General features: G+C 51.1%; 2 protein-coding genes across 4 annotated transcripts in view; one reads left to right on the top strand and one right to left on the bottom strand.

The window, feature by feature from the left end:
* The first annotated feature begins 348 nt into the window (after positions 1-348).
* SPATA21 (spermatogenesis associated 21) lies at positions 349-20,065 on the top strand. Its single transcript, XM_047791438.1, has 9 exons — positions 349-417; positions 516-982; positions 1,376-1,467; positions 4,039-4,176; positions 7,406-7,477; positions 7,589-7,706; positions 17,936-18,111; positions 18,668-18,845; positions 19,343-20,065. The coding sequence occupies exons 1-9, from the start codon at positions 349-351 to the stop codon at positions 19,398-19,400; spliced, it is 1,368 nt and encodes a 455-aa protein (XP_047647394.1). The 3' UTR covers positions 19,401-20,065.
* SZRD1 (SUZ RNA binding domain containing 1) overlaps positions 20,061-27,591 on the bottom strand; it is a 25,744-nt gene continuing 18,213 nt past the window's right edge. Inside the window, exons 2-4 of one of the 3 annotated variants that reach the window (XM_047792068.1) lie at positions 27,040-27,089; positions 25,172-25,426; positions 20,061-23,230 (exon numbers count right to left, since the gene is read on the bottom strand). In XM_047792068.1, coding sequence (XP_047648024.1) covers positions 23,128-23,230; positions 25,172-25,426; positions 27,040-27,089 — 408 coding nt within the window. In that variant the 3' untranslated portion in view covers positions 20,061-23,127. The remainder of the gene's footprint in view (positions 23,231-25,171; positions 25,427-27,039; positions 27,090-27,591) is intronic. The other 2 variants (XM_047792069.1, XM_047792070.1) reach the window with 2 other exon arrangements.

The following is a 27,591-nucleotide window of genomic DNA, read 5'->3' as shown; positions in this document are numbered from 1 at the left end:
TAAGGATCTGGCATGGCTGTGAGCTGTGGTGTAGGTCGCAGACATGGCTCAGATCCCGCGTTGCTGTGGCTGTGGTGTAGGCTGGCAGCTGCGGCTCCGATTAGACCCCTAGCCTGGGAACCTCCATGTGCTGCGGGTATGGTCCTAAAAAAAATAAGAGGCAGAGGAGGTCCTGCCCTCATGAAGCTTCCTTCTGGTCAGACAAGCAACGAGCATGGACAGAGCCATTGTAGGTTGTGTTGATTGCACTGAAGGGAATAAACAAGTGGTGAGACTGGGCCTAACTCCCTCAAGGCCACAGGTCAGAGAACCAGGAGGTGGCAGAGGTCAGGGGTGGGGGAGGACACGATGTGGGAGCCTAATAGGATGCAGGAGAGACCTGGGCCACCCCAGGGGCCCAGAGAGGAAGGGGGAAGGGTAAGGATCTCCCACAGAGTGGGTGGCAGGGAGAAGCCTTGTGGGACAACCTGGCTATCTGGAGTCCTCCTGAATCCCCTCCCCAACCCTGTTCCCAGGAGGTGAGGGACCTTGGAGAGAGGAGGGAGCCAGACCATAGCCTGAAGCTGCTTCAGGAACCCATGGTGGCTGCAGGGGCCCAGAACCTTGGCAACCCCCGGCCCGGCTTCATGAAGTGCCTGCTGGAGGTGGAGGAGGAGGAGGCCACCCATCGGAGAGCCACCAAGGCCCGCGCCCTGCCAAACCGGAAGTCCCCCAGGACTCTCACTCCCGTGCCTAATTCCCCCCCAGCTGGCAGCTCAGCCCCAAGCCTGCCTCTGACCCTGCCTCAGACCTCTGCCTCGGCCCCTGCCGTGGCCCCATCCCGGGCCCGGCCACCAGCCCCTGGGCCAGTCCCTGGGCCAGTCCCTGTCCCCATGGGAGTCCCCATCATGGCCCTGCCCATCCCCATGTCAGACCTGGGCTGGAGAAGGACAGAACTTTTGCACCACGGCAGGGAAAGGAGCCTGGACTACCCCAAGGCACGGTAGGGGTCACCCGAGAAAGGGCATCTGGGGTCAGGGCCCACGTCCCTGGGCCCCTGGCCTCCCTCTCCCAGACTCTGGTCCCTGTCACTGCACCTGTTTATTCCCGCTCTGTGTCCCCTCAGCTTCTTGCTGCCTTTCAGCTCTTCCTCTTTCATATCGAGGCCCCTTTCTCCTGCTGACCCCTTTCTTCTTCCTAACTCCCCTCGAGAATCCCCTCACTGGGGCCTTGCTCCTCCGTCTCCAGGTCACCCTTAGACTCTCCTGACCTCTCAAAACCTCACCCAGGCCCCTCCTCTGACCCCCTCTGCCCCGCTCCCCCCCCCAGCTTTGGCGTGGGGAGGGGTGGGGGGGTTGGATGTGTGCCCCACCTGCCCGGGCTCTCTTCTCTGCAGGCAGGAGCTGGAAGAGCACTGCCTCCAGAAGGTGTGTCAGACCTGGGAGGAGAGGTCGGAGGAGGAGAACCTCACGCTGCAGCAAGAGGAAGGTGAGGGCGGGCCTGGCCAGGGGAGCCCCCTTGAAGGGCAGGCAGACCTCAGTCCTTGGGTTTATAGGCCGGGGGCGGGGGAGCGGGTTGCAGCTGTCCCAGTGCCCGCCCCAGACCTCCACTAGGCTGGGGGGCAGTGCGGAGTGGGAGGCACACTCCAGCTCTAGGACACCTTTGGGTGGAGGGGCCAGACCCCCCCCAGATCTCTTCCCCGTTCCAGAGTTCCAGAGCCGCCCTTCTGAGTGAATGAGGCAAGTCCTGCAAAGCTCTTTGGTTTTTGGAGGTGTTTCTGCCTTCCCCCAACCCAAGCCTATTTTTTTTTTTTTGCTTTTTAGGGCTGCACCTGTGGCATATGGAAGTTCCCAAAATTCCCAGGCTAGGGGCCGAATCAGAGCTACAGCTACTGGCCTACACCCACACTTGTGCCACATGGGATCCGAGCCACATCTGCAACCTACACCACAGCTCACAGCAACGCCGGATCCTCAACTCACTGAGCAAGGCCGGGGATCAAACCTGCATCCTCATGGATACTAGTCGGATTTGTTTCTGCTGAGCCACAACAGGAACTCCCCAAGCCCGCTCTCTTGGTCCCCTGTTGGGGCCCCCTGGATGGGAGGCAGGGGTCCCGCCTGTCCTAGACCATCCCTCACCATTTAACAAGACCACCTGCCCTGGACATGTTACTGAACCCAACTTGGGTCCTCTCGCCTGTGAGCAGTAAAGCCCATCTCCTGACACCAGGTTGCAGTGAAGGAAAGTGCAGTGTTTATTGCTGGGCACCAAGCGAGGATGCAGGCAGCTAGTGCTCCAAAGACCCAAGCTCCCAGACAGATTTCAGGGAACAGTTTTAAAGACAGGCTGAGGGAGAGTGTTGTAGGGTGTGTGATCAGTTTGGGGACAGTCTTCTGATTGGCTCGTGGAGAGGTCAGCAGGAGCCACCCTTGCCCACCTTCTGGTTCCAGTGGTCCAGAGTCTGTGTGCTTGGGCTCAGCATGCAGTTAACTTATTCCCCCTGACGGGGGTTTCAGTATCTGCAAAACAGCTCCAAGGACAGAGCTCAGAATATTATCTATAGCCTTGGAAAGGAACTAAAGGCCCTTGACTTTAATGGTTAAATTATTATTATTTTGACTTGCTTGACTGTTTTCCTTTCTTTCTGCATTATCTCACTTCTCTGATTAAATGTATTCTTTGGAACTCAAGGAAAGCCTAGGAGGCTAAAGTTTTTCTACAAACAAGAGGTAGGCGAATTTCCCGTCATGGTTCAGTGGAAACGAATCTGACTAGCATCCATGAGGACACAGGTTCAATCCCTGGCCTTGCTCAGTGGGTTAGGGATCCAGCATTGCAGTGAGCTGTGGTATAGGTCACAGACACAGATAGATCTTGTGGTGTCATGGTTGTGGCTGTGGCGTAGGCCAGCAGCTGCAGTTCCAATTTGACTCCTAGCCTGGGAACCTCCATATTCCTTGGGCGCAGCCCTAAAAAAAAAAGAAGAAGTAGGCAGAGGACTTGGGAGATGGGTCTGTCCCAGGAAGCTCCACAGGGTCCTGCTCAGTTATAAACAGATTCCCATTTTCCACTGCATCCCACCTCCACAAAAATTTAAGTTCCAAACACCCACCCTGGACCAGGCACCATGCCCTTTGCTTCCCATCATGTGTGGGGGTGGGCCCCATGCTTTGAGGAGGAGCAATTGCTGCTTCCTCTGGGCTCTGGAGATGGCCTAACCAGAAGTCCACATCTGCTGCCAACCTGGCCACACCTGCCCTGGCCCCGGACGAGTGGGTGCACGCCCTCCTTCCACCCTCCGCTCCTCCCCAAAGTCTGAACCCCCCACCGAGCCAGAGTGGCCCCCATTTCTGCCTTCCCTGAATATGCTCTCTGGCTCCCCAGAACCCCATCCTTGAACTTCACTCCATTTATTTATTTATTATTTATTTATTTATTATAGCCTCACCTGCAGCATATGGAAGTTCCCAGGCTAGGGATTCAACTAGAGCTGTAGCTGACGAGGACCCAACTTTTGTCTCCATTGGCATGATTCTGGGATTTTTCCCAGCATCCTTCCTGGTCCCCTGCTCTGGTCCGGACAAGCGAAGCTTTCCTACAGGCTGGATCCATCCAAATAAGTAACTGCCGAGGACCAAAGCCAAGGCACAGACTCAGAGTCAGAAAGATCTATTGGGTCCTCTAACCTCTGAACCTCAGTTTCCCCATTTTTACAAGGGGCTGAGCATTCTGTACTTACTTACATGGTTAATTAAAACATGGTTATAAGAGCTTAGCACAGTGCCCGGCACATAAGAGGGGTGTCCTGAGTGCATGTGCTCCCGGTGCAAAATGAAGGTGACTAGTTAGCTTCGCTTTTGCCACACCAGCTGAGTCCTTGGCCCGACCTTGTACCTATAGAGTGAAGTGAGTCCACTTTCACTATTTTAATTTCGTCCCTCCACCCAGCCCTGGTGATAGAGGATGCTGGGCAGGAGGGTGGTTGGAAGGGATGGGATTTAAATGGTAGAAACAGGTAACATCCCTGCCCCCACGTAACCCTGCTGCCCACCCCAGCCTTCCGCAGCTACTTTGAGATCTTCAATGGTCCTGGTGAGGTGGACGCACAGAGCCTGGAGAACATCCTGGTCCTCGTGGGCATCTCCCTGACACCGGCCCAGATGGAGGATGCCCTGATGAGCGCTGATATTGATGGTGAGTCAGGGGTGGCATCATTCTGAGCCCCAGGCAGGGCCGCATTCACAGGCAGCACGACATCGGTGCAGCCACATGGGGCCCTGCACTCATAGGTTCCTGAGTTTGGTTTAATGCTCAGCTCTTACAGTCTGGAAATTCTTTTTCTCTTTTTTCTTTTTTTAATTTTACGGCTGAACCCTCAGCATGTGGAAGTTCCTGGGCCAGGGATTGAATCCGAGCCACAGTTGCAGCAACACTGGATCCTTTAACCCGCTGCTCCTGGTCAGGGATTGAACCCGCACCTCCATAGTGACCCAAGTCACTGCAGTCAGCTTCTTAACCCACTGTGCTACAGTGGGAACGCCTAGACGTTCTTGATAATTTTTGAAGGAGGGGCCCTATTCTACCTTTATTTTTTTATTTATTTTATTTTATTTTATTTTATTTTATTTTTTAAGGTAGCACCCGTGGCATGTAGAAGTTCCCAGGCTAGGAGTTGAATCAGAGCTATAGCCACTGGACTATACCACAGTCACGGCAATGCAGGATCTCGGCTGCGTCTGCAACCCACACCACAGCTCATGGCAATGCCAGATCCTTAACCCATTGAGTGAGGCTAGGAATCGAACTTGCATCCTCATGGATACCTAGTCAGATTCATTTACTCTGGAGCCCCAGAAATGACCAAGATGTACGTCCTAACCCTAAGATATAGGTGATTTCTGAGATGGCTCCTTCCAGGCCTTCGTGTGTGCGTCATTGGACATTCCTCCATGGCATGGTCACTCATTTCACCGGCTGTATGACCTTGGACAAATCACTGAAATCCACCAAGTCTCAGTTTCCCCATCTATAAAATAGGCCAGTACCCAGCTCACAGAGCTGCTAAAAGTATTGAGTGAGATAATCCAGGCAAAGCATTGAGCATAATACGTGGAGCGCAGAATGCATCCAAGGACACTGAGTGCTAGTATTATTCATTCATTACTTGTTAAATGCCTTCTGGGTGCTCATTCCTGTGCTGGGCACTGAGAATAAAGAGATGTGTCAGATCCATGAGCCCTGCTCTCAAGGAGCTCACACTATCAGCGACATAGAAGTGAGAGTTAGAAAGGAAGCAACGCTTAAGGCGCCTTGGAGGGGAGTTCTCGTTGTGGCTCAGTGGGTTAAGAACTGGATTAGTATCCATGAGGATGCAGGTTTGATCTCTGGCCTCTATCAGTGGGTTAAGGATCTGATCTGGTTTTGCCATGAGCTGTGGTGTAGGTCATAGACTCGGCTTGGATCTGGCGTTGCTGTGGCTGTGGTGTAGCCTGGCAGCTATGACTCCGATTCGAACCCTAGCCTGGAAACTTCCATATGCCATGGTGCAGTCCTAAAAAACGACCGAAAAAAAAAAAGTTGGCTTGGAGGAAGGAATCAGGAAGGAAGGCTTCCTGGAGAGGGTGATGCCTAAGCCAAATAGCAATGCCCAAGCCAAATTGTTAGGCAGGGAGAGAAGAAGGAAGAAAGGTATTCCTGGTGGCAGAAATAACCTGGGCAGGAATTCCCACTGTAGCACAACAGGATCAGCAGCGTCTCTTGAGCACTGGGACACAGGTTCAATTCCCAGCCTGGCACAGTGGGTTAAGTATCTGGTGTTGGTTGCAGCTGCAGCTCAGATCTGATGCTGGGAACTCCATATGCTGCAGGGCAGCAAAAAAGAAGAAAGGAAGAAAAACGAGGAAAGGAAGGGAGGAAGGGAGAAAGGAATGAACCTGGACATCACATGTGATTGGCTAGATGCAGGGAGCACAGCAGAGCTGGGAAGAGTCTGGGCGCCGGACCAAGTGTCCTACTCTGCTTCCTCCATCGATGTGTGACTGTGAATCCTCGCACACAAGCTAGGAATTGACCTCAGCTTGACCCCTACATGACTCATCTGTGACATGGGGATTAGAGTACTAGGCACCCCCAGAGAGTGGTTTCAAGGATTAGAGGCCGTTCATTAATTTGCTAAGTAGTTCAGAGAACATTTGCCAAGCACCTGCCTGTTTTTCCTTTGTTTTGGTTTTGCCCCCACCCGTGGCATATAGACATTCCCAGGCCAGGGAGCAAATCCAAGCCATGTTGCAACCTACTCCACAGCTGCGGCAATGCTGGATCCTTAACCCATTGTGCCATAGTGGGAGCTCTGCTCCTACTTATTTTCAGCCCTGAGACCACAGGACAGAATGAAACACCCAGTTCCTGCCTCCTGGAATTAAATCCTAGATCTTAGGTGTGTGTGATTCAAGTACAAGAGTTTTATGAGAGTGCTGGACTGGGGGGGTCTGACCTGCCCTGGTCTGACTTCTCCAAGGAAGTAATGGTCCAGAGGAAGCATCAAGTGAGAGAGTTGGAGGGTGGTGGAGAGGATTCTAGAAAGAGGGAACGGCATGTGCAAAGGCCCAGAATAGTCAAGAACACGGCCTCTGGTGGGAGAGCAGGTTAGCACTGGGAGAGCTTAGAGACAGGCAACAGGCAGGTCTAGCAGGGCTTTGAAGGATAAAGTGGGAGTCTTGTGGGTACAATGTTTTGATGCAGAGATTAGCACATGGTCGTAACAGTGGCAGACAGTGAGCAAGTATTACATGCATGGCCCTGTTCTAAGTACTTTGCCTCAGAGTTCCTGTGTGGCGCAGCGGAAACGAATCCCACTAGGAACCATGAGGTTGCAGGTTTGATCCCTGGCCTCGCTCCATGGGTTAAGGATTTGGCATTGCCATGAGCTGCAGTGTCAGTCACAGATGCGGCTTGGATCTGACGTTGCTGTGGCTGTGGCATAGGCCGGCAGCAACAGCTCTGATTAGACCCTTAGCCTGGGAACCTCCATATGCTAAGGGTGCTGCCCTGAAAAGACAAAGGACAACCCCCCCAAAAAAACCCCTATGTACTTTGCCTCATTTTCTCTGCCATGAAAAAGGTGTCTTGGTCATCTTTATCCTGTAGATGAGAAATCGAAGGGTTAATGAGGTTAAGAGACTTTGCCAAGGTCACAAAGATGGTAAGTGGTACACCTGGGTCATGAACCCAGACTGCTGCTTCCAGGACCTTCTGGGAGCTTCTAATTGAGGAGATTTTAATTTTTGCCTTCTGTCCTGTGTGTACTGTGCTTTCTGCATTGACTATGCATTACTTTTATAACCAAACCTGATGAGTAAATGCTAACAACCATGCCTGGATTGCAATGCCTGCCCCTGTCCATGCTGTATTCTGGTTGCCACAGGAGACGGTCACGTGAACTTCAAAGACTTCTTGGCTGTGATGACAGACACCAAGCGCTTCTTTTGCTCTGTGGGTGAGCAGGGGTGAGCCCAGGGCATGCAGAGCTGGTGGCGGGGGAGCCAGGGGCCTGGGGTGGAGCAGGGGAGGTTGGGCATCCAGGGCAACCACCATCCCTTGTCCCCAGAACAGAATGCCCTGATGGACATGGCTCCCCCAAACCCCCACACTCTGCTCTTTGAGATCCTGTCCCTGCTGGTGGAGATGCTGGCTTTACCTGAGGCAGCCTTAGAGGAGATCACCAGGTGAGTAGGGCTGGTGGTTGGGGGTGGCAGGTGGCAGACACAGCAATGGCATTTTGGCAGCTGAGGACTTTTGATAGCTGGGACTCCTGGGTGCAGGTGAAACCCACAGAAAACTGGCTTAGGCAAAAGGGGAATGTATTGGTCCACATCACTGCTCAGGGCCTCAGGAATGGCTGGATCCAAGAGACCAGATGATACCATTCAGGCTTATTCTCTCCAGTTCATCTCTGCATGGGCTTGGGGCTCAGCTAGGCTCTTCCCACAGTGGGAAACGGGCCGCCCCATACACATAACCTCCTTGTTCGGCAAGCAGCAAGAGGAATGCCTTCTTATGGTGCTCAGATAGCAAGCCCAGAAAAGAGGGGGATGGAGCTTGCCTAGGAATAAAGAACACAAGAGATGCAAGCCTCTGCCTGTTTCCAGAGTGGGCGGGTGGGTGGTTAGTGGTTCCTCTAAGGAAGTGATGGCTGTTACAAAAACAGCATGAATGCTCCAGGGCGAGAAGCAAAGCATCAAGGCAGAGGGGCTCGGCCGGGTCTCTTGCAGCACCCAGCGGATCTTCCCTGTCGCTCAGTAAGTTGGACCATTTTTTCCTACCATAGACCAGGCCTTTCCCACAGGGGCCGGCGGTGGGGTGGGGGTAGGGTGGGGTGATTGCAGGCTGTTCCAGCAACACTAACTTTGCAACCCCAAAGACAAGAGATCTTTTTTCTCCCAAGTTCTATAAATCGCTAAACATATATAATTCTGAAGACAACATATATAATTTTCAAAGCAATAAAAAAAATCCCATATATCCATTTCTCCAGTTTAAAAATAGATAATTTCTGGAGTGCCCATTGTAGTGCAGCGGAGACAAATCCAACTAGTATCCATGAGGATGCGGGTTTGATCCCTGGCCTCATTCAGTGGGTTGGGGATTCGATCCCGCTTCGCTGTGAGCTGTAGCTCTGATTCAGCCCCTAGCCTGGGAACTTCCATATGCCGCAAGTAGAGCCATAAAAACAAACAAACAAAAAAGATAAAAATAGATAATTTCCAATAACCTTGAAGCCATGTGTGCCCTATCCCAATCATAAAAGACTTTTTCCCCTAAAAGGACCCAACCATTATTCCCTTGATTTTGTTTTAAAATTTCTCTCCTTATTTTTTCCCTCATTGCTTACTGAAAATTTCAAATATACAGCAAAATTAAAAGAATTTTAAGGTGAATTTTACACACCACCTACATTTTTTTTCTTTTTTCTTTTTTGGTTTCGGCAAAGCATTCAGAAGTTCCTGAACCAGGGATCCAGCCCTTGCCACAGCAGCGACCTGAGCTATAGCACCAACACTGGATCCTTAACCTGCTGAGCCACACCAGGGAACTTCTGACTTGATTTTTTTAAAAATGTCTTTATTTCAGAGTTCCCGTCGTGGCGCAGTGGTTAACGAATCTGACCAGGAACCATGAGGTTGCGGGTTCAGTCCCTACTCTTGCTCAGTGGGTTAAGGATCCGGCGTTGCCATGAGTTGCGGTGTAGGTTGCAGACGCGGCTCGGATCTTGCGTTGCTGTGGCTCTGGTGTAGGCCGGTGGCTATAGCTCCAATTAGCCCCCTAGCCTGGGAACCTCCATATGCTGCGGGAGCCGCCCAAGAAATAGCAAAAAAAAAAAAAAAAAAAAAAAAAGACAAAAAAAAAGTCTTTATTTCTTTATTTTTTCCTTTTTAGGGCTGCACCCATGGCATATGGAGGTTCCCAGGCTAGGGGTCCAATCGGAGCTACAGCTGAGCCACGACGGGAACTCCTTTGCTGAGACTTTTAATAAGGAAACTCAAATTGGAGATTTAAAAGCCTGTTGAGGCTGAGAAGCCAAGTCAGAAACTTACTATGAGACTTAACCTACAGATTTGGATGAATTCCTCTCTTTTCAAGGTCCCTGAGATCCTCTGAAGTGCCTAGGTCTGTAAGGAAGTGATTTTTACTCATCTGTAAGACCTGGAACCCTGTAAATCAGGCACTAGGCCAGTATTTTAAGTGGGTTTTAGTTCTTTAAATCTGTCTGGTCGTATCTGGTTCTATGTTTACCATTTTTATTTTTATTTTATTTTTTTGGTCTTTTTGCAATTTCTTGGGCCGCTTCCCGCAGCATATGGAGGTTCCCAGGCTAGGGATTGAATCGGAGCTATAGCCACTGGCCTACACCAGAGCCACAGCAACGCAGGATCCGAGCCGTGTCTGCAACCTACACCACAGTTCATGGCAACGCCGGATCCTTAACCCACTGAGCAAGGCCAGGGATCGAACATGCAACCTCGTGGTTCCTAGTCAGATTCATTAACCACTGAGCCACGACGGGAACTCCTATGTTTACCATTTTTAAATATGACAAAGTGTCAAAGCCTTGGTAATAAAGCCAGTGTTTCCAGTTACGTCCTGCAGCAAGAATACGTAGTTATTGGAGTTCTCTTTTGGCTCGGTAGGTTAAGGGTCCGGCAATGTCACTGCAGAGGCTTGGGTTGCTGCTGTGGCACAGGTTCCATCCCTGGCCCTGCAACTTGCACACGTGAGTGCATGGCCAACAAACAAACTACTAATTCCTGTATTTGGCAGCAGGTTAAGGAGCTGGCATTGCCACAGCTGTAGTGCAGGCTGCAACTATAGCAAGGTCCTATCCCTAGCCTGGGAACTTCCACATGCCAAAGGCACGGCCAAGAAAAGGATCACAGAGTTCCTGTCGTGGCTCAGCAGTTAACAAACCCGACCAGTACCATGAGGATGTGGGTACGAGTCCTGGCCTCACTCAATGGGTTAAGGATCCGGCATGGCTGTGAGCTATGGCATAGGTTGCAGATGCAGCTCGGATTCCGCGTTGCTGTGGCCGGCAGCTACAGCTCTGATTTGACCCCTAGCCTGGGAACCTCCATATGCCTCGGGTGCAACCCTAGAAAAGACAAAAAATAAAAAATAAAGGATCACAGATTACTATGAAACAATACTTGGTTACACATTTAAACAATGTGACAGTAAAAGTTTTTAAAGGAAAAATGTGAAGTTTTATACCTGTGAAAAATCATAGCTCTTTAGTCTTGAGAAGAGGACCCAATAAAGAGAACACGAAGCACAGGAAATGATTTTTTTTTTGTCTTTTGTCTTTTTTGTTGTTGTTGTTGCTATTTCTTGGGCCGCTCCCGCGGCATATGGAGGTTCCCAGGCTAGGGGTTGAATCGGAGCTGTAGCCACCGGCCTACGCCAGAGCCACAGCAACGCGGGATCCGAGCCCTGTCTGCAACCTACACAGCTCACGGCAACGCCGGATCGTTAACCCAGTGAGCAAGGGCAGGGACCGAACCCGCAACCTCATGGTTCCTAGTCGGATTCGTTAACCACTGCGCCACGACGGGAACTCCAGGAAATGATTTTGATACAACATGGAATCTTTGCCTTCTCAGAGAATTACACAATAAGTAAAGAAAAATATTTTACCAACCCAAGAAAACTTTACCCTTAAAAAAATCTTTTTTTTTTTGTCTTTTTATGGCCATCCCCACAGCATATGGAAGTTCTAGGCTAGGGGTTGAATCGGAGCTGTAGCTGCTGGCCTTGGGCCAGATGGTTCCTTCTTAGCTGGTCTCGGATACCCACGCTTAACTGGAGATAAGAGGTTCAACAGGGGCTGCCGCACCATCTGGAAATAATTAGCATGTCTAAAGAAAAGATTAAACCAGCTAAAGATCAGCGAGGGAGAAAGGAAAGGGGGAGAGAAAACAGAATTTTTTTCCCAGTTAAATATCGGTTGTATAATAGCATATTACATTACCAAAAAGATATTGGAAACTATTTTTAAGCAGACCTAATGTAAAACATAATTGTTGGTGAAATGTTTATTAACTTTTATCCCACCTAGATTTGTTTAACTTGTTTTTAAGAATTGTGCTTAGATTACTCATGAAATTTTCATGAGAAAATCAACAACTTAAGTTTTTTTTTTTTCTGGATAAATTAGGCAGGTATCAGAAATCACAGAAACAAAGAACCTCAACAGTTAAACATATGGCTGTCTCCCCCTTTTTTTTTTCTTTTCTTTTCTTTTAATTTACGGTCCTGGAACTCCCATGTGGCTCACCACATCACTACTTGGCGTTGCTTCTACAGTGGTTTAATTTACTGTCCTGGTTGACACACATCAAGCAGTGCACTTTAATTGCATTTAATTGCATGTTCTTTTCTCTTTTGCTTTTTAGGGCCACACCTGTGGCATATGGCAGTTTCCAGGCTAGGGGTGGAATAGGAGCTACAGCTGCCAGCCTACGCCACAGCCACAGCAGCATCAGATCCGAGCTGTGTCTGTGACCTACACCACCACACACGGCAACACTGGATCCTTAACCCACTAAGTGAGGCCAGGGATCGAACCTTCAACCTCATGGTTCCTAGTTGGATTCATTTCCATTGTGCCACGATGGGAACTCCGGCATGTTTTGTTCTTGAGTTGAATTCGTAGTATTATAATGTTAAACATCTGGTAGAGATAGCATAGGCTTGTTTGACTAGTCTTAATTGATACAAGCGTTTTTTTTTTTCTTCTTTCTTTAAGCCAATTAAATACAGCTCTCTTACAAATTAATTTTTAGCAATACCATCTGGAGTAGAAATATATTACATACATATTTTATGTGTATATATATACATAAGTAGATATACAGAAGATGCAGAGAGAGGTCTCAAGGCTTTCTTTTTTTTTTTACTTTTTTTTTTTGGTCTTTTTAGGGCTGCACCCTTGGCATATGGTGTTTCCCAGGCTAGGGGTCCAATTGGAGCTGTAGGTGTCAGCCTACACCACAACCACAGCAATGCCAGATCCAAGCCACATCTTTGACTTATACCACAACTCACGGCAACGCCAGATCTTTAACCCACTGAGCGAGGCCAGGGATCGAGCCTGTGTCCTCAGGGATACTTGTCAGGTTCGTTACTGCTGAGCCACAAAGGGAAATTCACAGGAGTTTTTCTCGTTATGAACATAATAAATTTCATATGCTTTTCTCCTGTTAATCTTATGTCAGTCCCAACTGAAAACCCTCACAGGGCAGAGGAAAATTTCACCTCTCCTAAAGTTTTGAACAACAAGGATGGGCTAGCACTGGCTGGGACACTCCGCTCACTCAGGGTTGGGGTTGGGGGGTACAGCAACTGAGAGGTCCTGGGACCCAGCTAAACCAGCAGAAGGTAAGAAGTCCTACCAGGGTCTGCAGTGTCCTGGTCAGGAGGGGAAAGTAACCATTTCTTCTTGTCCCTCCCTTCCCAAATTCAGATTGGCAGGAGAAAAACATTTGTCAGAATTAGTTCTCTGGATAGTGACCCTTGTGAATTTGGTTTGCGGTATCCGATAGTTATTGATCCTTTCTGTCCCAGGGACAGCTGTTCCTTCCCCGTTTGGCTCATTTGCATCCTGAGATCTGGGCTTGGCTTTCCGCCTGCTGGGGTGTGCAGGATGTCAGGCCTGTCTGTGTCCTCAGGTGGCCAGCTCTCAGGTTGGGAGCCCAAGAACATGAAGATGCCCTGACAGGAATGTGGGTGGCACCCCTTTTGGGGTGAGCATCCCACTGTGGCTGGCATCCCATGGACCATTGCCAATTCACACGGTGGGAGGGTTATTTAAGTCTTTTTTTTTTTTGTCTTTTTATGGCTGCACCAGTGGCATATGGAGGTTCCCAGGCCACAGCAATGCCAGATCCAAGCCTGTCTGCAATCTACTCCATAGCTCACAGCAATGCTGGGTCCTTAACCTACTGATTGAGGCCAGGGATTGAACCCGAGTCCTCATGGATAGAAGTTGGATTCTTTAACTGCTGAGCCACGACCGGAACACCTATTTGTCTTTTTTTTTTTTTTTCTTTAAGAGGCATATGGAAGTTCCACAGCCAGGGACTGAATCCGAGCCTCCCTGCTGCAATGACACTTCCTTTAACCCACTATGCCAGGCAGGGGAGCAAACCTTTACCTTGGCAGTGACCTGAGCTGCTATAGTCGGATACTTAACCCACTATGCCACAGCAGGAACTCCTATTTAAGTCTTTGTTTTTGCTGTCTTTGGGAAGGCTCTGGATCTTAGGAGGGCTGTATGTTTTGCATCCTCTTTGAGGATGCCTTTTGCGTCCATGGGTGAATCCTAAGAGGCTTATTAGTTTTGTTTTTCGGTCACTTGAAATAGGTATACCTTTGGTTTTAAGAGAAAAAACAAAAAACTCATTACTGTGAGGAAATTTTACTATTAGTACCAGCTGAAACCTGATAATAAGATATTGAAGTGACTTTTTTTTTTTAAAGGGGCTATACACTTAGAATTTGGCCTAACATTCAGAGCCTGATTGGAATTATTTTTTAAAAGTTCTTTCCTAAGCTAAAATGAAACCATTACACTCAGATGGGGGGGAAAAACTTTCTGAAGCCTTTGAGAGATGATTTATTACAACGCTCTAGGAGGGAGTTCCCGTCGAGACGCAGCAGAAACGAATCCCACTAGGAACCATGAGGTTGTAGGTTTCATCCCTGGCCTCACTCAGTGGTTTAAGGATCCCAAGTTGCCATGAGCTGTGGTGTGGCAGACGAGGCTCAGATCTGGTGTTGCTGTGGCTATGGTGTAGGCCGGCAGCTATAGCTCTGATTGGACCCCTAGCCTGGGAACCTCCATATGCCGTGGGTGAGGCCCTAAAAATACAAAAGACAAAACAAACACTCCAGGAGCTCCTGCTGTGGTGCACCGGGATTGGTGGTGTCTTTGATGCCACTGGGACACAGGTTGGATCCCTGGCCCGACACAGTGGGTTAAGGATCTGGTGTTGCCTCAGCTTCGGGCTAGGTCACAACTATGGCTCTGATCTGACCCCTGGCCTGGGAGCTCCATACACCGTGAGAGGCAGACAAAAATGACCAAACAACAACATTTCAAAGACATATGGTTCTAAGTCTAGGACATAGGAACCTTTCAATTTCCATCTGAGTTGGAAATCTCCCTGATATAAAGAAACAAATCCAAGATACTGTAATCGGATGGGCAGGTCAGCCTGCTTGATATCCATTCAGGCTGCAGCCTAATTCTTTGAGAATTAAAAGCTGTCCTGGCATTCCCCATTTTGACTCAGCAGTTAAGAGTCTGAGTGGTATCCATGAGGATGCAGGTTCAAATCCCTAGCCTCGCTCCATGGGTTAAGGATGCGGCATCGCTGCAGGCTTTGGCATAGGTCACAGATGCAGCTAGGATCTGCTGTGGCTGTGGCTGGCAGCAGCAGCTCTGATTCGACCCCTAGCCCGGGAACCTCAGTATGCCACAGGTGCTGCCCTAAAAACAAACAAACAAAAAACCTGAATTGGTTTTATAAAATGAGTCTTTACAAAAACACAAATTTGGCTCTAGGAGTAATTCAAAGCCCACTCACTCATCTTTCTTACTAATCCCAAAATCTCAAGACACTTTCAGATACAGTAAAAGGTCAGGATGTTGGAAAGAGAACAGGGCTATCCTGCACCTAAGAAAAAGAGGGCCATGTGCAAACAAATGAAAAATCCTTAAAGTTTTCTCCACAAATATTAGGAAAAAGCTTTAGGAGTTCCTGTTGTGGTGCAGCGGAAATGAATCTGACTAGGAACCATGAGGTTGTGGGTTCAATCCCTGGCCTTGCTCAGTGGGTTAGGGATCCAGTGTTGCTGTGAGCTGTGGTGTAGGTTGCAGATGAGGCTTGGATCTGGCATTGCTGTGGCTCTGGCTAGGCTGGCGACTATAGCTCTGATTGGACCCCTAGCCTGGGAACCTCCATATACCATGGGTACAGCCCTGGAAAGACAAAAAAACAAAAACAAACAAAAAAAACTTTAGCCTTCTGGGCACTTAGCTTTAACTTGTTCCATCTGTCAAAAATATGATTTGGATGAGCTATTTTTATAGACTAGTGAATTTTGCATTATAGTACCTATCTCATAACTAAGATTTTTTTGTCACACCTGCAGCGACCCAAGCCACAGCAGAGACAATGCGAGATCCTTAACCCACTGAACCATCAGGGAACTTCCATAACTAAGAGTTTAAAAGCCTTGAAGTTCCCATCGTGGCTCAGCGGTTAGCAAACTCGACTAGCATCCATGAGGACTCAGTTTGATCCCTGGCCTCGCTCAGTGGGTTAAGGATCCGGCCTTGCCGTGAGCTGTGGCATAGGTTGTAAAAACGGCTCGGATCTGGTATTGCTATGGCTGTGGCTGGCAGCTGTAGCTCCGATTAGACCCCTAGCCTGGGAACCTCCATATGCCACTGGTGCGGCCCTTAAAAAAAAAAAGGAGAAAGCCTTAGAGTTCCTTTGTGATACAGTGGTTTAAGGATCTAGTGGTGTCACTGCTGTGGCGTAGGTTCAATCCCTAGCCTGAGAAGTTCCACATGTCTCAGGCACAGCCAACATAAAATAAAGTAAAATAAAATGAAAGACTTGGAGTTCTTGTAGTGGCTCAGCGGAAATGAATCTATTATCCATGAGAGATACTAGCTGCTGGTTCCTTTGGTCAAGGGCGGCCCCCACAACTGTTTAATTCCCTTGCACTTCTGGGTTGCATATGGGTCAGGGAGGGTCTGGAGCAAGAAACAAGAGGTAAGACCTGAGGTGAGACCATGTCAGATTGTCCCTGTGCCAAGCTGGTTGAGGCCCACGTAGAAGTGGCTGCTGTGACAGTGGCTAGGATGAGAGGTGGGGCTTAGAGATGGTACAAGGACCTTATATGAATATCTCCTGCACTGCTCTTTCCCAAGCATTTAGTTGAGTGGCCAGCACACAGTAAATACTCCATGAATATTCGACTAAATGAGTGAACGAATGAGTGGTGCTGTAGGCTGGTGGGGAAAAGGCCAAGTAGTGATGAGCTAAGAATATTAAGTAGGGGAGTTCCTGTTGTAGCTCAGCAGTAACAAACCCAGCTAGTATCCCTGAGGATGCGGGTTCGATCCCTGGCCTTGCTCAGTGGGTTAAGGATCTGGTATTGCCATGGCCTGTGTTGTGGATCACAGAGGCAGCCCGGATCTGGGGTTGCTGTGGCCGTGGTGTAGGCCGGCACCTATAGCTCTGACTTGATCCCTAGCCTGGGAACTTCCACGTGCCGCAAGTGCAGCCCTAAAAAGACAAAACAAAAACAACAACAAAAAGAATATTAAGTGGGAAGTTCTTCTGTGGCCAGTGAGTGGGTTAAGAATCTGGTGTTGTCACTGCAGGAACTCGAGTCGCTGCTGTGGCACAGGTTCAGTCCCTAACCTGGGAACTTCTGCATGCTGTAGATATAGCAAAAAAGAAAAAAAAAAAAAATTAGGTGGGCTCTGATGGGTAAGTACAGGTTGTCAAGGGGCTATGGTGGGAGTCTCCTAAGGAGAGAGGACTTTCTGCAAGTGCTGGCCCTTAAGAGGAAGATGAGCAGGAGTTAACAGCACAGCTGGCTTACAAAGTACTTGCACATCTAAGTAAAAATATCAGTAATGTGAGTTCCCATTGTGGCTCAGCAGGCTGAGAACCTGACTAGTATCCATGAGATCCCTTAGTGCAAGCTATGGGATAGGCTGGCAGTAGCAGCTCTGATTCGACCCCTAGCTTGGAAACTTCTATATGGCACAGGTGTGGTCCTAAAAAGGAGATACACACACACACACACACACACACATATATGCCAGTAATGGAAATCGTGAGCAACATTTACCAAGCTCTTCCCATGGGCCAATGTGCTGAATGCCTAATGGGCCTTGTCATTTACTTATGTATTCATTCATTCACTCATCCATTTATGTCTTTTGTCTTTTTAAGGCCGCACCTGGGGCATATGGAGGTTCCCCAGCCTAGGGGTTGAATCAGAGCTGTGGCTGCCGGCCTACACCACAGCTACAGCAACTCTGGATCCGAGCCGCATCTGCGACCTACATCACAGCTCATGGCAACACCGTTTGATCTGTTCAGAGAAGCTGTGACTTCCAATGATCAACAGAGATATCCATTGGGAAACCACCCACTTTGCACAGGGGTGACTGAGGCCCAGAGCAGGGCAGTGACTTGCCCACAGTCACAGGAAGTTGATGGTAGAGCCAGGATTAGAACCCAGACCTCCTCACTCCCAGCTTGTGTTCCTGCTCCTGAGCTGGCCAGACAGAACAGGAACTCGGGAAGGTTGAGGGAAGAGGATGAATTGAACACAGCCAGGCTGAGCTGGGTGGGCATTGCCTCCCCAGCTATTACCAGAAGAAGCTGAAGGAGGGCACTGGTAAGTCCCGAAAGATGGAATCAGCCACAGGCCGGCTGCGGTCCCGGAAGAAGCTCTCCTACAACCCCCAGCAGGCAGACGTCTTGGAAGTCCCCGAGCGAAGAGTCCTCAGGATCCTGAGCCGGCTGAAGCAGCAGAACTTTGGTGAGGGGTTGGGTCCCCCATACCGCCAGGCCCAGGAGCTGGGACATGGTTTCCCTCTTTGGGTGGTTAACTGCGTGCATCGCCCGTGGGCTGATAATCACCACCTCCAGCCTTCTGCACTCCTCTCTCTGAGATTTAGCCCTGAGCACAGATTGGTCCCAAGAGCCTGGGCTAAGAGAGTAGTGTTTAGCAATCCCAGCTCATCAGTTACGGAGCACCACCAGGCAGGGGTCACTCCAGCTCCCCTCGCTGTGCTAAGCCCCGTGCACATGTGCTAGATTTTGATCCTCATAGTCATGCATTTACTCCATGTATTCAAGATGAGGAAACGTGCCCAAGGCCCCATGGCGAGCATGTGTAAGGGGAGTTTATACCCAGGTCTGACTCCAAAACCTGTGCTCTTTCCATTGGCAAGTTTTCCTCCCCAGAAGAATAGACTCCTCCTGGGTACCAAGTGATGGGATAGCTTTCCAGGATTTCACATGGGTCTACCTGGCTCCCAAGGCGGGCCATACTCTGCAACATTGCCCTCTCCTGCCTCTTCCACCTTTGCCAGCTGCCAACCTGCAAAGCCCCTATGCTCAGGTGCCTTGCATCCCGCTCTGCCCGCAGCTGGATAAGAGGGTGATCCGACGGAAGCAGGGCAGCCACTACCTACTGGACCAGTGCACTCCCACCAGCCTGGGCCCTGACATTCATAGCTTCTTCTTCCAGACTGGATCTCAAGGAGGCAGGTGGGTGCCGAGAGGGCAGAGGCCCAGCCCTGGCCCATCCACATCCTTCCTTATGAAGCCCCCAGTCTAAGCCAAGGGGAATCCATCCTTCTGAGAGATGATACCTGGGAGACTGTGGTTCCAGGGAGGAAAAGGAGGAAAGGATGGAAGGGGCAAGAAACTAACCTTTGTTGAGAGCCTGTGTACCAGGTAGATTGTTCCTAAGTCAGGGTACTTATGCCTTTCTGTGCCTGGGACTCGTTGGTACTTCCTGCCTTGCTCATGCAGGGGGTTAAACCCTGCCTGAGTCTGATTCCACGTCCTGACTAACAGGAAAAAGGCTTGCCAGCGAGGGAGAGGGAAGCTTCCCCTGCAGCAGCCCTCTTTCAGGACACTGGACTTGGAGCCAGGCCCTTGAGCCCGACTGCCTGCTCCATCACTTGCCAGGGAAGGACCACCTCCCCGTGGGTACTCAGGACGGCTCATTTCCTCCCATCCTGCTCCACCTCTCTCCCCAGGGAACTCAGCTGTGACAGCAGAAAGTGGCTCAATTCTGCGCCGGCTCGAACCCACTGACCCTGCGGAACCTTGACTCTGGGCAGCTGCTCAGGGCCTGCAGATGGATGGGTCACCAGGCAGGGACCGCTGCTGGGTTTTGCTTTTGTGGCCTGGTAAGCCAATAAACAACTAACCTCAGCCTCTGTGCCTGGTGCCAGGGAGGCCCCAGGTTTTCACACTTCCACTCAGCTCTTAGAGTGCAGGGCCACAGCCTCCCTCAGGCTTTGGAGCCCCTGAAGCAAGACTCACCTTAAGACTCTGCCCAGGGTCGGGGTCCTGCTAGAGGTGGCCCTGGGTGCAGCCTTGACCTTCTGTGCACTCTCAAAGCACGTAACTGGGACTCCTTAGATGGCTGTCTCCTGCCTTGGACTGGGAGTCCTGCGAGGCACTTGCGCAAAGGGGACGGTGAACACAAGGGAAGTGCCTGGCAAAGACCCTGACCCCTAAAACAGGCAGACCCCATGGAAAGGCAGGAGGGGCCTCAGCCATGCTCTCACCAGCAGAAACCCAGTGATCCCCATCCCTTGGAGCCTTGGCCCCCAACCCACACACCACCCCATCCTATTACCCAGAGAGTGAGCCCCTTCCTGGGACTGAGCAGAGGTAGCTCCCCAGTGGTTAAACAAGCAGCCACCCCAAGAGGTTAGGAGGCCAGAAACTGAAATAAGGACAAGGCTCTGACAAGTTTAAAACATGTATTTAAAATACAATTTATAAAATGCTTAATCTGCCGACTCAGGAGCCCGCGGTGCGGGGTGGGGTAGGGTGGGCAGCTGCCCGCTAGACCAGCAGAGCAGGACCGCAGGGGTGCGCCCCTCCCTCCCGCGCCCTTCTGTTCAGATACCCAAGGGGCCCACGTGCACCCCTGGGATCACATGGCCAAAAACTGGCCCCCAAAGGTTTCCAGAGTCTCTGCCTACCAGGGAGGCTGGGGCAGCCCTGCCGGCCCATCCCTGAGCAGAGCATCCCCAGATGGGGCAGAGCAGGGTACGGCTGGGCTAGACAGGACAGGGCGGGGCAGTGGGCTCTGGAAGGGGCTGATGGTAGCAGATAGGGTGTTGCCTCCTGCCTGCAGGTGGGGAGCACCCTGATTGAGTGGGCGGAGAAGGGTTGGTCACCAGGCCCAGACCCCCAGCTCCTTTGGTTATAGGCTGACATCAGAGTAGTGGCTCATGGGAAGCGGTTAGCTGGAAGGTCTGAGGCCTGGCTCACAGGGTTAGGGAGGAGCTGAGGGAAGGGGACAGTACCGTGAAGGCAGATAAAGGGGCAGCAGCCTCAGGTTTCTGCCCCCTACTCCCCTGGGGTTTTCCAAGCCAAAGCCTGCAGCTTACTTTAAAATTAAAAAAAAAAAAAAAAAAAAGCACTTAAGGAAAGTTAGACAACTACAAAAAAAGAAAAGAAACAAATCAAAAACCACCCACAGACACACAAAATCCAAACCGTTCTCCCATCTCCCCTCCCACCTCCCCCGAACACAACAGTTTCCTGTTTTCATTTCTTTCTTTTAAAAACGTTGCCTGCCGCCTCTCCATCTGGGAAGTCAGGATAAGACTGCTGGTGGGTGGTGACAGGCACACGGCGGGCAGAGCCCCATCTTTGGCCAGAGGGAGGTGGGCACATCAGTCCCTACTACATCCTCGACGCACAGACGCCCATCAGCAAGCCTTCCCTGGGCTCCCACGAGAGGAGGGTGGCAAGAACAGGTGGTCCCAACTGCTGAGCCATCAGCACTTCCGGCCTTCCCACCTGGCTCCCTCTGTCCCGTTCCCCCACGGACAAGGAGCGTCTTATCCTGGGCCAGAAACCGCTACTACATGAAGGATGGACACTATCCATTTCAAATGCAGAAACCTGTTCAGGGCAGTGGAACTGTAAAGACAGCAGCAACCTTCTCCCGTGGCCACTCCTCAAGGTCCTTTCCCCTTAGGACAGCCTGTGGGCATCACTTAACATCCTGCGGATTCCTACTGACTGAGGCTCTGTTCCAGCTCTGCGCACCGACAACTTCCTGGCTTCACACAGTTGTAAGGTTGTGCTGTGGACTAGCTGCTGACCCAAGTGACAGCTGGCCTTTCCTCCTAAGGGGAAGACGGAGCGGGCCTGGCTGACATCTGCACAGGGCAAGGCTGAGGGCCGGGCACACCAAAGGTGGAGCAAGCCTGCAAGACCCAGCTTGCCACCTTGGCCACCGCAAGCTGCCCTGCTCACAAAAGTCACACCAACCACTCCAGAACTCATCTGCTGAGCGAGGAGGCTGTCTGGCTGTCTGAGGGACATAAGGCGCGGTGCAACGGAAGAGATTGGAAAGCCTGAGCGGGGCCAGACTGCACACACACAGCTGCTCTGGGTAGGGCCCGCTAAGCCTCTTCCACCTCAAAGAGCCAAAGCCTATCTCTTGGCTCCAAGGACAGAGGGGAAACTGCCTTCACTCCAGGCCCTTCTCAGGAAAAAGCAGTGGAGAACAGCAGAGGCCTAAGGGGAACCAGTCTGTCATGACCAATCTTTGCAAAATGCACAGCCTGTCTTTTCCCAAATGGATTCAGAACAGTCCGCTCTCAAGGCAGCAACTTCTCAAAGGAAATGTATCAGGCAGTAGTTAACAAGCTGATGCCATCAACAGAGATGGCCCTCCCCTGACCCTTGAGAGTTCTCAGCCTTGCTGGACTGGGAAGATCTGCCTACCTACTAAGCACACTAGGCAGGAGGCGCAGAATCCTGGAGGCAGAGTCTCTCCTGGCTTTCCTTGTGCCGACAGCACAATACTGCATAAATCTCACAGCCCACACTCCTAAAGCCGGGGAGTGCAGCCTCACTCCCTGCTCTCTTCTAGAAGTAGTAAGCCTGGCTGGTAGGGAACCATCCTGAGGGGTTTGGAAGGGGAAGTCTGTTCACTTTCCCTATCTCCCGAAATACTAGAGGTGAGGGATTAGCACCCTCCCCAGGCTCTCTGAGCCTACAGAGTTACAGCCCAGTCTCCAGGTAGGGCCCAGATGCTCTGGGACTTAGCTGCAGGGAGGGAGGTATAGGCATGGGGTGCTCATCTGTCCCGGGGGCTGCAGAGCCCTGCCCCTTTTCTGGGCGGCAGTAAGAATACAGAAGCTAAGCTCACCAAAATCCTATTGGTTAATGTTTCTAGTGAATTGCCCAGAAACATTTTTAAATTGACTACCAAACTACCCTTTTTCTCAATTAAAAATTCATTAAACTGCTAAAACCCCTCCCATGCACTTTTTTTTTTCAAATCAAATATTTGTATAAACAAACAAAAATAGGAAGGAAAGGGAAAAAAAAGAAAGGATATTTTCAAATGGAACTTGCTTTTAAGTGATGAAGACATGCACTTGAGGGTGGGTGGATGGGAGTCCTCATTTGTGTTTGAAATTCAAAATTAATGAGCATGATAAACTGTTATTGCTGGCACTGGCTTTACCCCAAGTGGCCAAGTGGCACTGTCTGACTCTCTGAGTCCTTGGTGGGTCCCCTCAACCCTCCTCTAACCCCCACCCTTTCCCTTTCCATTGACTTGGGACAGCCCTTGTAGACATGCCAATCACAGTGGGAAGGGGGGGGAGGGAGGTCACAGTGCATGGGGTTCAAGGTCACAGTGGGCGGAGCAAAGGGGATCACAGTGCAAGTAAGTCAGGTCGTTCCCTCTGCTCAAGTCCAGCTGTCTGCCACGGCAGTGCGACCCGCAGCGGACGACCCAGGAGGTGGCGATGGCGGCGGCATCCTTTCCAGCCCGCATTTATCTGCGCTGTTTGAAGCCTTGTGACCCATCAGGACCCAAAGGCTGTCTGATCACATTGTTGGGCTGCCTGCTGTCTTCAGGTTGGGAGATCCTGGTTGGCCTGAAGGGAAGAAGATGAGAGGAAGGCCTGAAAGAGGATATAAAAGAGGTCCCCAAATCTTTTTGCCATTTCCAGGGCTGTTCCTGTGGCACATGGAGGTTCCCAGGCTAGGGGTCGAATCGAAGCTGTAGCCGCTGGCCTACACCAGAGCCACAGCAATGCTGGATCCGAGCCGCGTCTGCAACCTACACCACAGCTCACGGCAACACCGGATCCTTAACCCACTGAGCAAGGCCAGGGATTGAACCCACAACCTCATGGTTCCTAGTTGGATTCGTTAACCGCTGAGCCACAATGGGAACTCCAGGTCCCCAAGTCTTAAAATCAACCACTCATGCCTCTGGGGCAGAAGCCACAATGGCTATCTGCCAATTCTGGCTCCCTGAGCCTGCCTCTCGGCAAGCCGACTTGGCACATCTGCAAGCTGGGAAGCCCTTGCAAGCATATGGGCAGATGGTGCATGTTCACCTCTGGCGCCTGCAGCACTCTCTCCCCGAGGGTGGCTCACCATCATTCACTGGGAGGGGAAGGGAGTGCTCAAGGGCTTGTCCTGTCCAAAGGCAGTGACCATGGACAGCACATCCTTCATAGAACTTCGTGGGACAGGAGTTCCCATTGTGGCGCAGCGGAAACAAATCTGACTGGGAACTATGAGGTTGCGGGTTCGATCCCTGGCCTCGCTCAGTGGGTTAAGGATCTGGTGTTGCTGTGAGCTGTGGTGTAGGTCACACGCGGCTTGGATATGATGTGGCTGTGGCTGTGGTGTAGGCTGGCGGCTGCAGCTCTGATTCGACCCCTAGCCTGGGAACCTCCATATGTCACGGGTGTGGCCCTAAAAAGACAAAAAAAAAAAAAAGGACTTCGTGGGACAAACTCCTCAGGCCAAGGTAAAGACCTCTAACCAAGAGTTCAGCAGGAGTTCCCGTCATGGCGCAGCGGTCAACGAATCCGACTAGGAACCATGAGGTTGCGGGTTCGATCCCTGGTCTCGCTCAGTGGGTTAAGGATCTGGCGTTGCCGTGGCTCTGGTGTAGGCTGGTGGCTACAGTTCCGATTCGACCCCTAGCCTGGGAACCTCCATATGTCTCGGGAAGCGGCCCTAAAAAAGACAAAAAGGAAAAAAAAAAAAGCTCAGCAGTGACCTGGTACCTGCCACTGCTGTGCTCTGCTTCTCTCAAAATCAAAGGCTTAATGGTTGACCCGTATTACTATGGAAAACTAAAGAAAATGGACTTTTTCTTCTTTGCTAAATGAAGGTTTAGAGAAGAGATAACGGAAGTCTACCAAAATAATGAAGACAGAGAAAGAAGGTACATAGCTTAGTTCTTCCAAGCCCCAGAATACCAAGCTCAAGGAGGCTTCTCAATGTTAGAAAGAAGCTGTTTCAACAAATACTGCTTTACTAGGAGGTGACAAACTTATATAATGCAACCTCTAGGACTGCAGAGGGAAAAAAATGCCAGGAATAAAAAAGAATTTAGAAAATTCACAAAAACATCAGTGAGTCATTATGAGCCTGAGAAGATAACATCCAGAATTGTCATTTAACTGCACAACAAACGGATGAGGCAGCTACAAGCATTATCCCATTTTTTAGATTAGGCCATGAGCACATAGAGAGGTTCAGGAGCTCTAAGCACAAGAAAGTGGCAGGGGTGGACTCAAACTCTGGCTGATTTTGACTAAGTCCATGCCTTTAACCTTTATGCCACACTGCCCCCTGGTGCCTGCAGAGGCAGCATGCCAGCACCTTGTGACCTCAAAGCTTTCAAGGCAGTCCAGTGCAGACTACAAAGTCACCCCAAATGCGGCTGGATGGCTGGAGCTGCGATGGTTCCAGCCTCTTCCAGCCTCGATTCTGCCTGCTCCTCCCTGCTCTGCATGCGGCCAGGCCTCCTCTTCCTCCTTAAGGTGGCCTGGTGGAGTAGCGGCTACACTCACCTGTCGAGGATGGGTTTCTCTTGCTCCTCCTCGGGGCTGGCACTGCCCAGGATCCGCTTCCGGGCCTCCGCGTATTCCGCCTCCCGCTGTGCTAGGGACTTGACGGGAAGGGCTGGCCTGCTGGTGGAGTTGGGGCTGCTGACCACACCGTTGCTGGTGGGCCTCTTGAGGATGCGGATCTGTGGAGGGGGCCCCGTGGGAAGGCTATCGTCCTGAATCACAATGGGCACTTTGGGAGGAGATTTGGATTTCCTGCTGACAAAGAGCAAACACAGTTTCACAAGTCCTACCCTGGACTACAGGGGCCCCAGCCATTTCCCAAGCCCACTCCTCATCACTTTTTCCTCCCTTCCCCTCTTAATTCCATTCATTATTCTCTGGCCTCTGACCAAGGGGTTCTCAAAAGAGCAACCTTGCTTATAAATAATAGCTCACACAGCCCACAGGTGTGCTGCTCCGACCTAACCCCAGGCAAAGGGGGACAACACCAGCTCAACCTGGGGCTTCAAGCCCCAGGTTCATCAGTCACGTCAACCACCACATGGCGAAACATTTCTTATCCAGAATCCAATGGCCTCAGTTAAAATCCCAGCTTCCCTACACAGACCAGAGTGTAACAGGCCGGTGCGGTGGGCGCCCCTTAGCTTGGGGGTCAGCAAAGTATCCAAGGTTCCACAACACGTGCTCAAGCCAAACACTACAAAGGAGCCAGCAGCTCTGCCGTCCCTGCCTGGCATCAAGACAGGAGTTACCAAACCGCCTCAGTCTTCTGGTGAGTGACCTGTGCCTCCCAGAGGTGAGCTACTCCAGACCACAGGATCGCCTCTTGGGAGGAACCAAGCCCTCCCTCACCAGGGCTCTCCAGTCTGCTGGACGCGGCGGGGCTGGGGAGGAGGAGGATCCTGGAAAGAGCGCTGGGCAGTGCTCTAAGGAAAAGCATTGCCCAAGGCTGGTGGATGTGCACATCAGGCATGTCCGCAGGGAGGACAACTCAGGAAGGGAAAGAAACGAAAGCCACGGAGGAACAAGGGGTCCAGGCAGGAATGGCCATCCCTCAACAGCCACAAAGACCCTCCCCAGAGCCGTCAACTAGCTTCTCCTCAGACCAAACAGCCCAAGGGGCCTGTTTTCAGAGCCTGGTTGTTAGGAAGGGTAGGGACCAGAGGGCTGCTGCCAGAGGAGCTGGAACGAGTCTCCATTGGGACCGTTTGGCATGGCCAGGGAACTAACCGGGCGTTAGTGTGGTTGCTGAGCCGAGCAGACAGACAGGGAGCCAGCACTGCCATCGAGGAGGCCAGGAAAGCCGGCGGGCGGGCAGGGCACCCTGAGCACTTGGGGAGTGACTGTGCAGCCCATGGAGCAGGTCCAGAGGGGTCCTCTCCTCCTCCCCCCTGCAGCCTGTCCCTGCGGGAACTTGACAGGCTCCCCTGGGGCAAAGAGCTATCCTTCAAAGTCTTGAGGAACTCCTGACAATCTTTTCTTCCAAGATACCCTTGCAATGAATGCCCTGAGCCACAAGTCACAGAGGGCCCAGGGGAATCATCTGTCCAACCTCCTGTGCCACAGAGAAAGAAAGTGACGTCCAGAACAGGAAACAACCCGCTCCAAACCTCAGAGTGAGGCTCAAACGCAAGGCTTCTGGCTTGTCACCCCACTCTCCATCTGACCAGCTCACATAGGGTGCCCACTAAGGGGGGAGGCAGGTGCGACACTCCAGCCTCACTCCCAAAGCCGCAAGCCACCATGTCCCTAAGGGAAGGGTTTACTGCCCAGGAGCCTGACAAACCTAACAGCCAGCTGGAGAACAGCCGACTGCCCAGCTCTCGATGGCAGAGAGCGGGAGCCCTCAGACCAGACAGCAGCCTTACCTCTCCTTTTGTGTGATCTTCAGTTTTTTTTCCAACCGTCTGTCTATTTCCTAGAGGAAAAAAATGTATATAAAAAGAGGAAAAAAATCTCTCTCAAATAAAAACTTACGTCTTTATTTTCAGAGCTAAGGGCAGTGTCCTCTCAGACCAGGGACATTACTGTGTCCTTTGAAGTAATGGATGCAGCCCTCCCTTGACAAGACTCTGGGGTTTGGGGTCCTGACTCCCTGCAGGTGCGTCACCCTCCATCCCTGTGGCTGCGGTGAGAGTTCTAGCCCTCATCATTCACCTGGGTTCTTTGTACAACCTCCAACTAGCCTCCTGGGCTCCAGTCTGTCCTTCACAGAGCCACTCAAGTCAACTTTCCGAACATAAATCTGATGGTGTCACTTCCCCACTTAAAATGCTGCAACTGCTTGGCGGATCCAGTCCAAGCTCCTAAGCCTGCCTTGCCCACACATTCCTTTAGCTTCTAGTCCTGTTTTACACCCGAGCAAAACCCAGCTGTTGTTAACCCCCGAACCAAGCCTGCTGGTCCACCTGCCTGCAATT

This window comes from Phacochoerus africanus, chromosome 8 (genome assembly GCF_016906955.1).
Source record: "Phacochoerus africanus isolate WHEZ1 chromosome 8, ROS_Pafr_v1, whole genome shotgun sequence".
NCBI lineage: Eukaryota > Metazoa > Chordata > Mammalia > Artiodactyla > Suidae > Phacochoerus > Phacochoerus africanus.
Note: the sequence above shows the minus strand (reverse complement) of the source record. Positions and strands in the feature narration are given on the sequence as shown.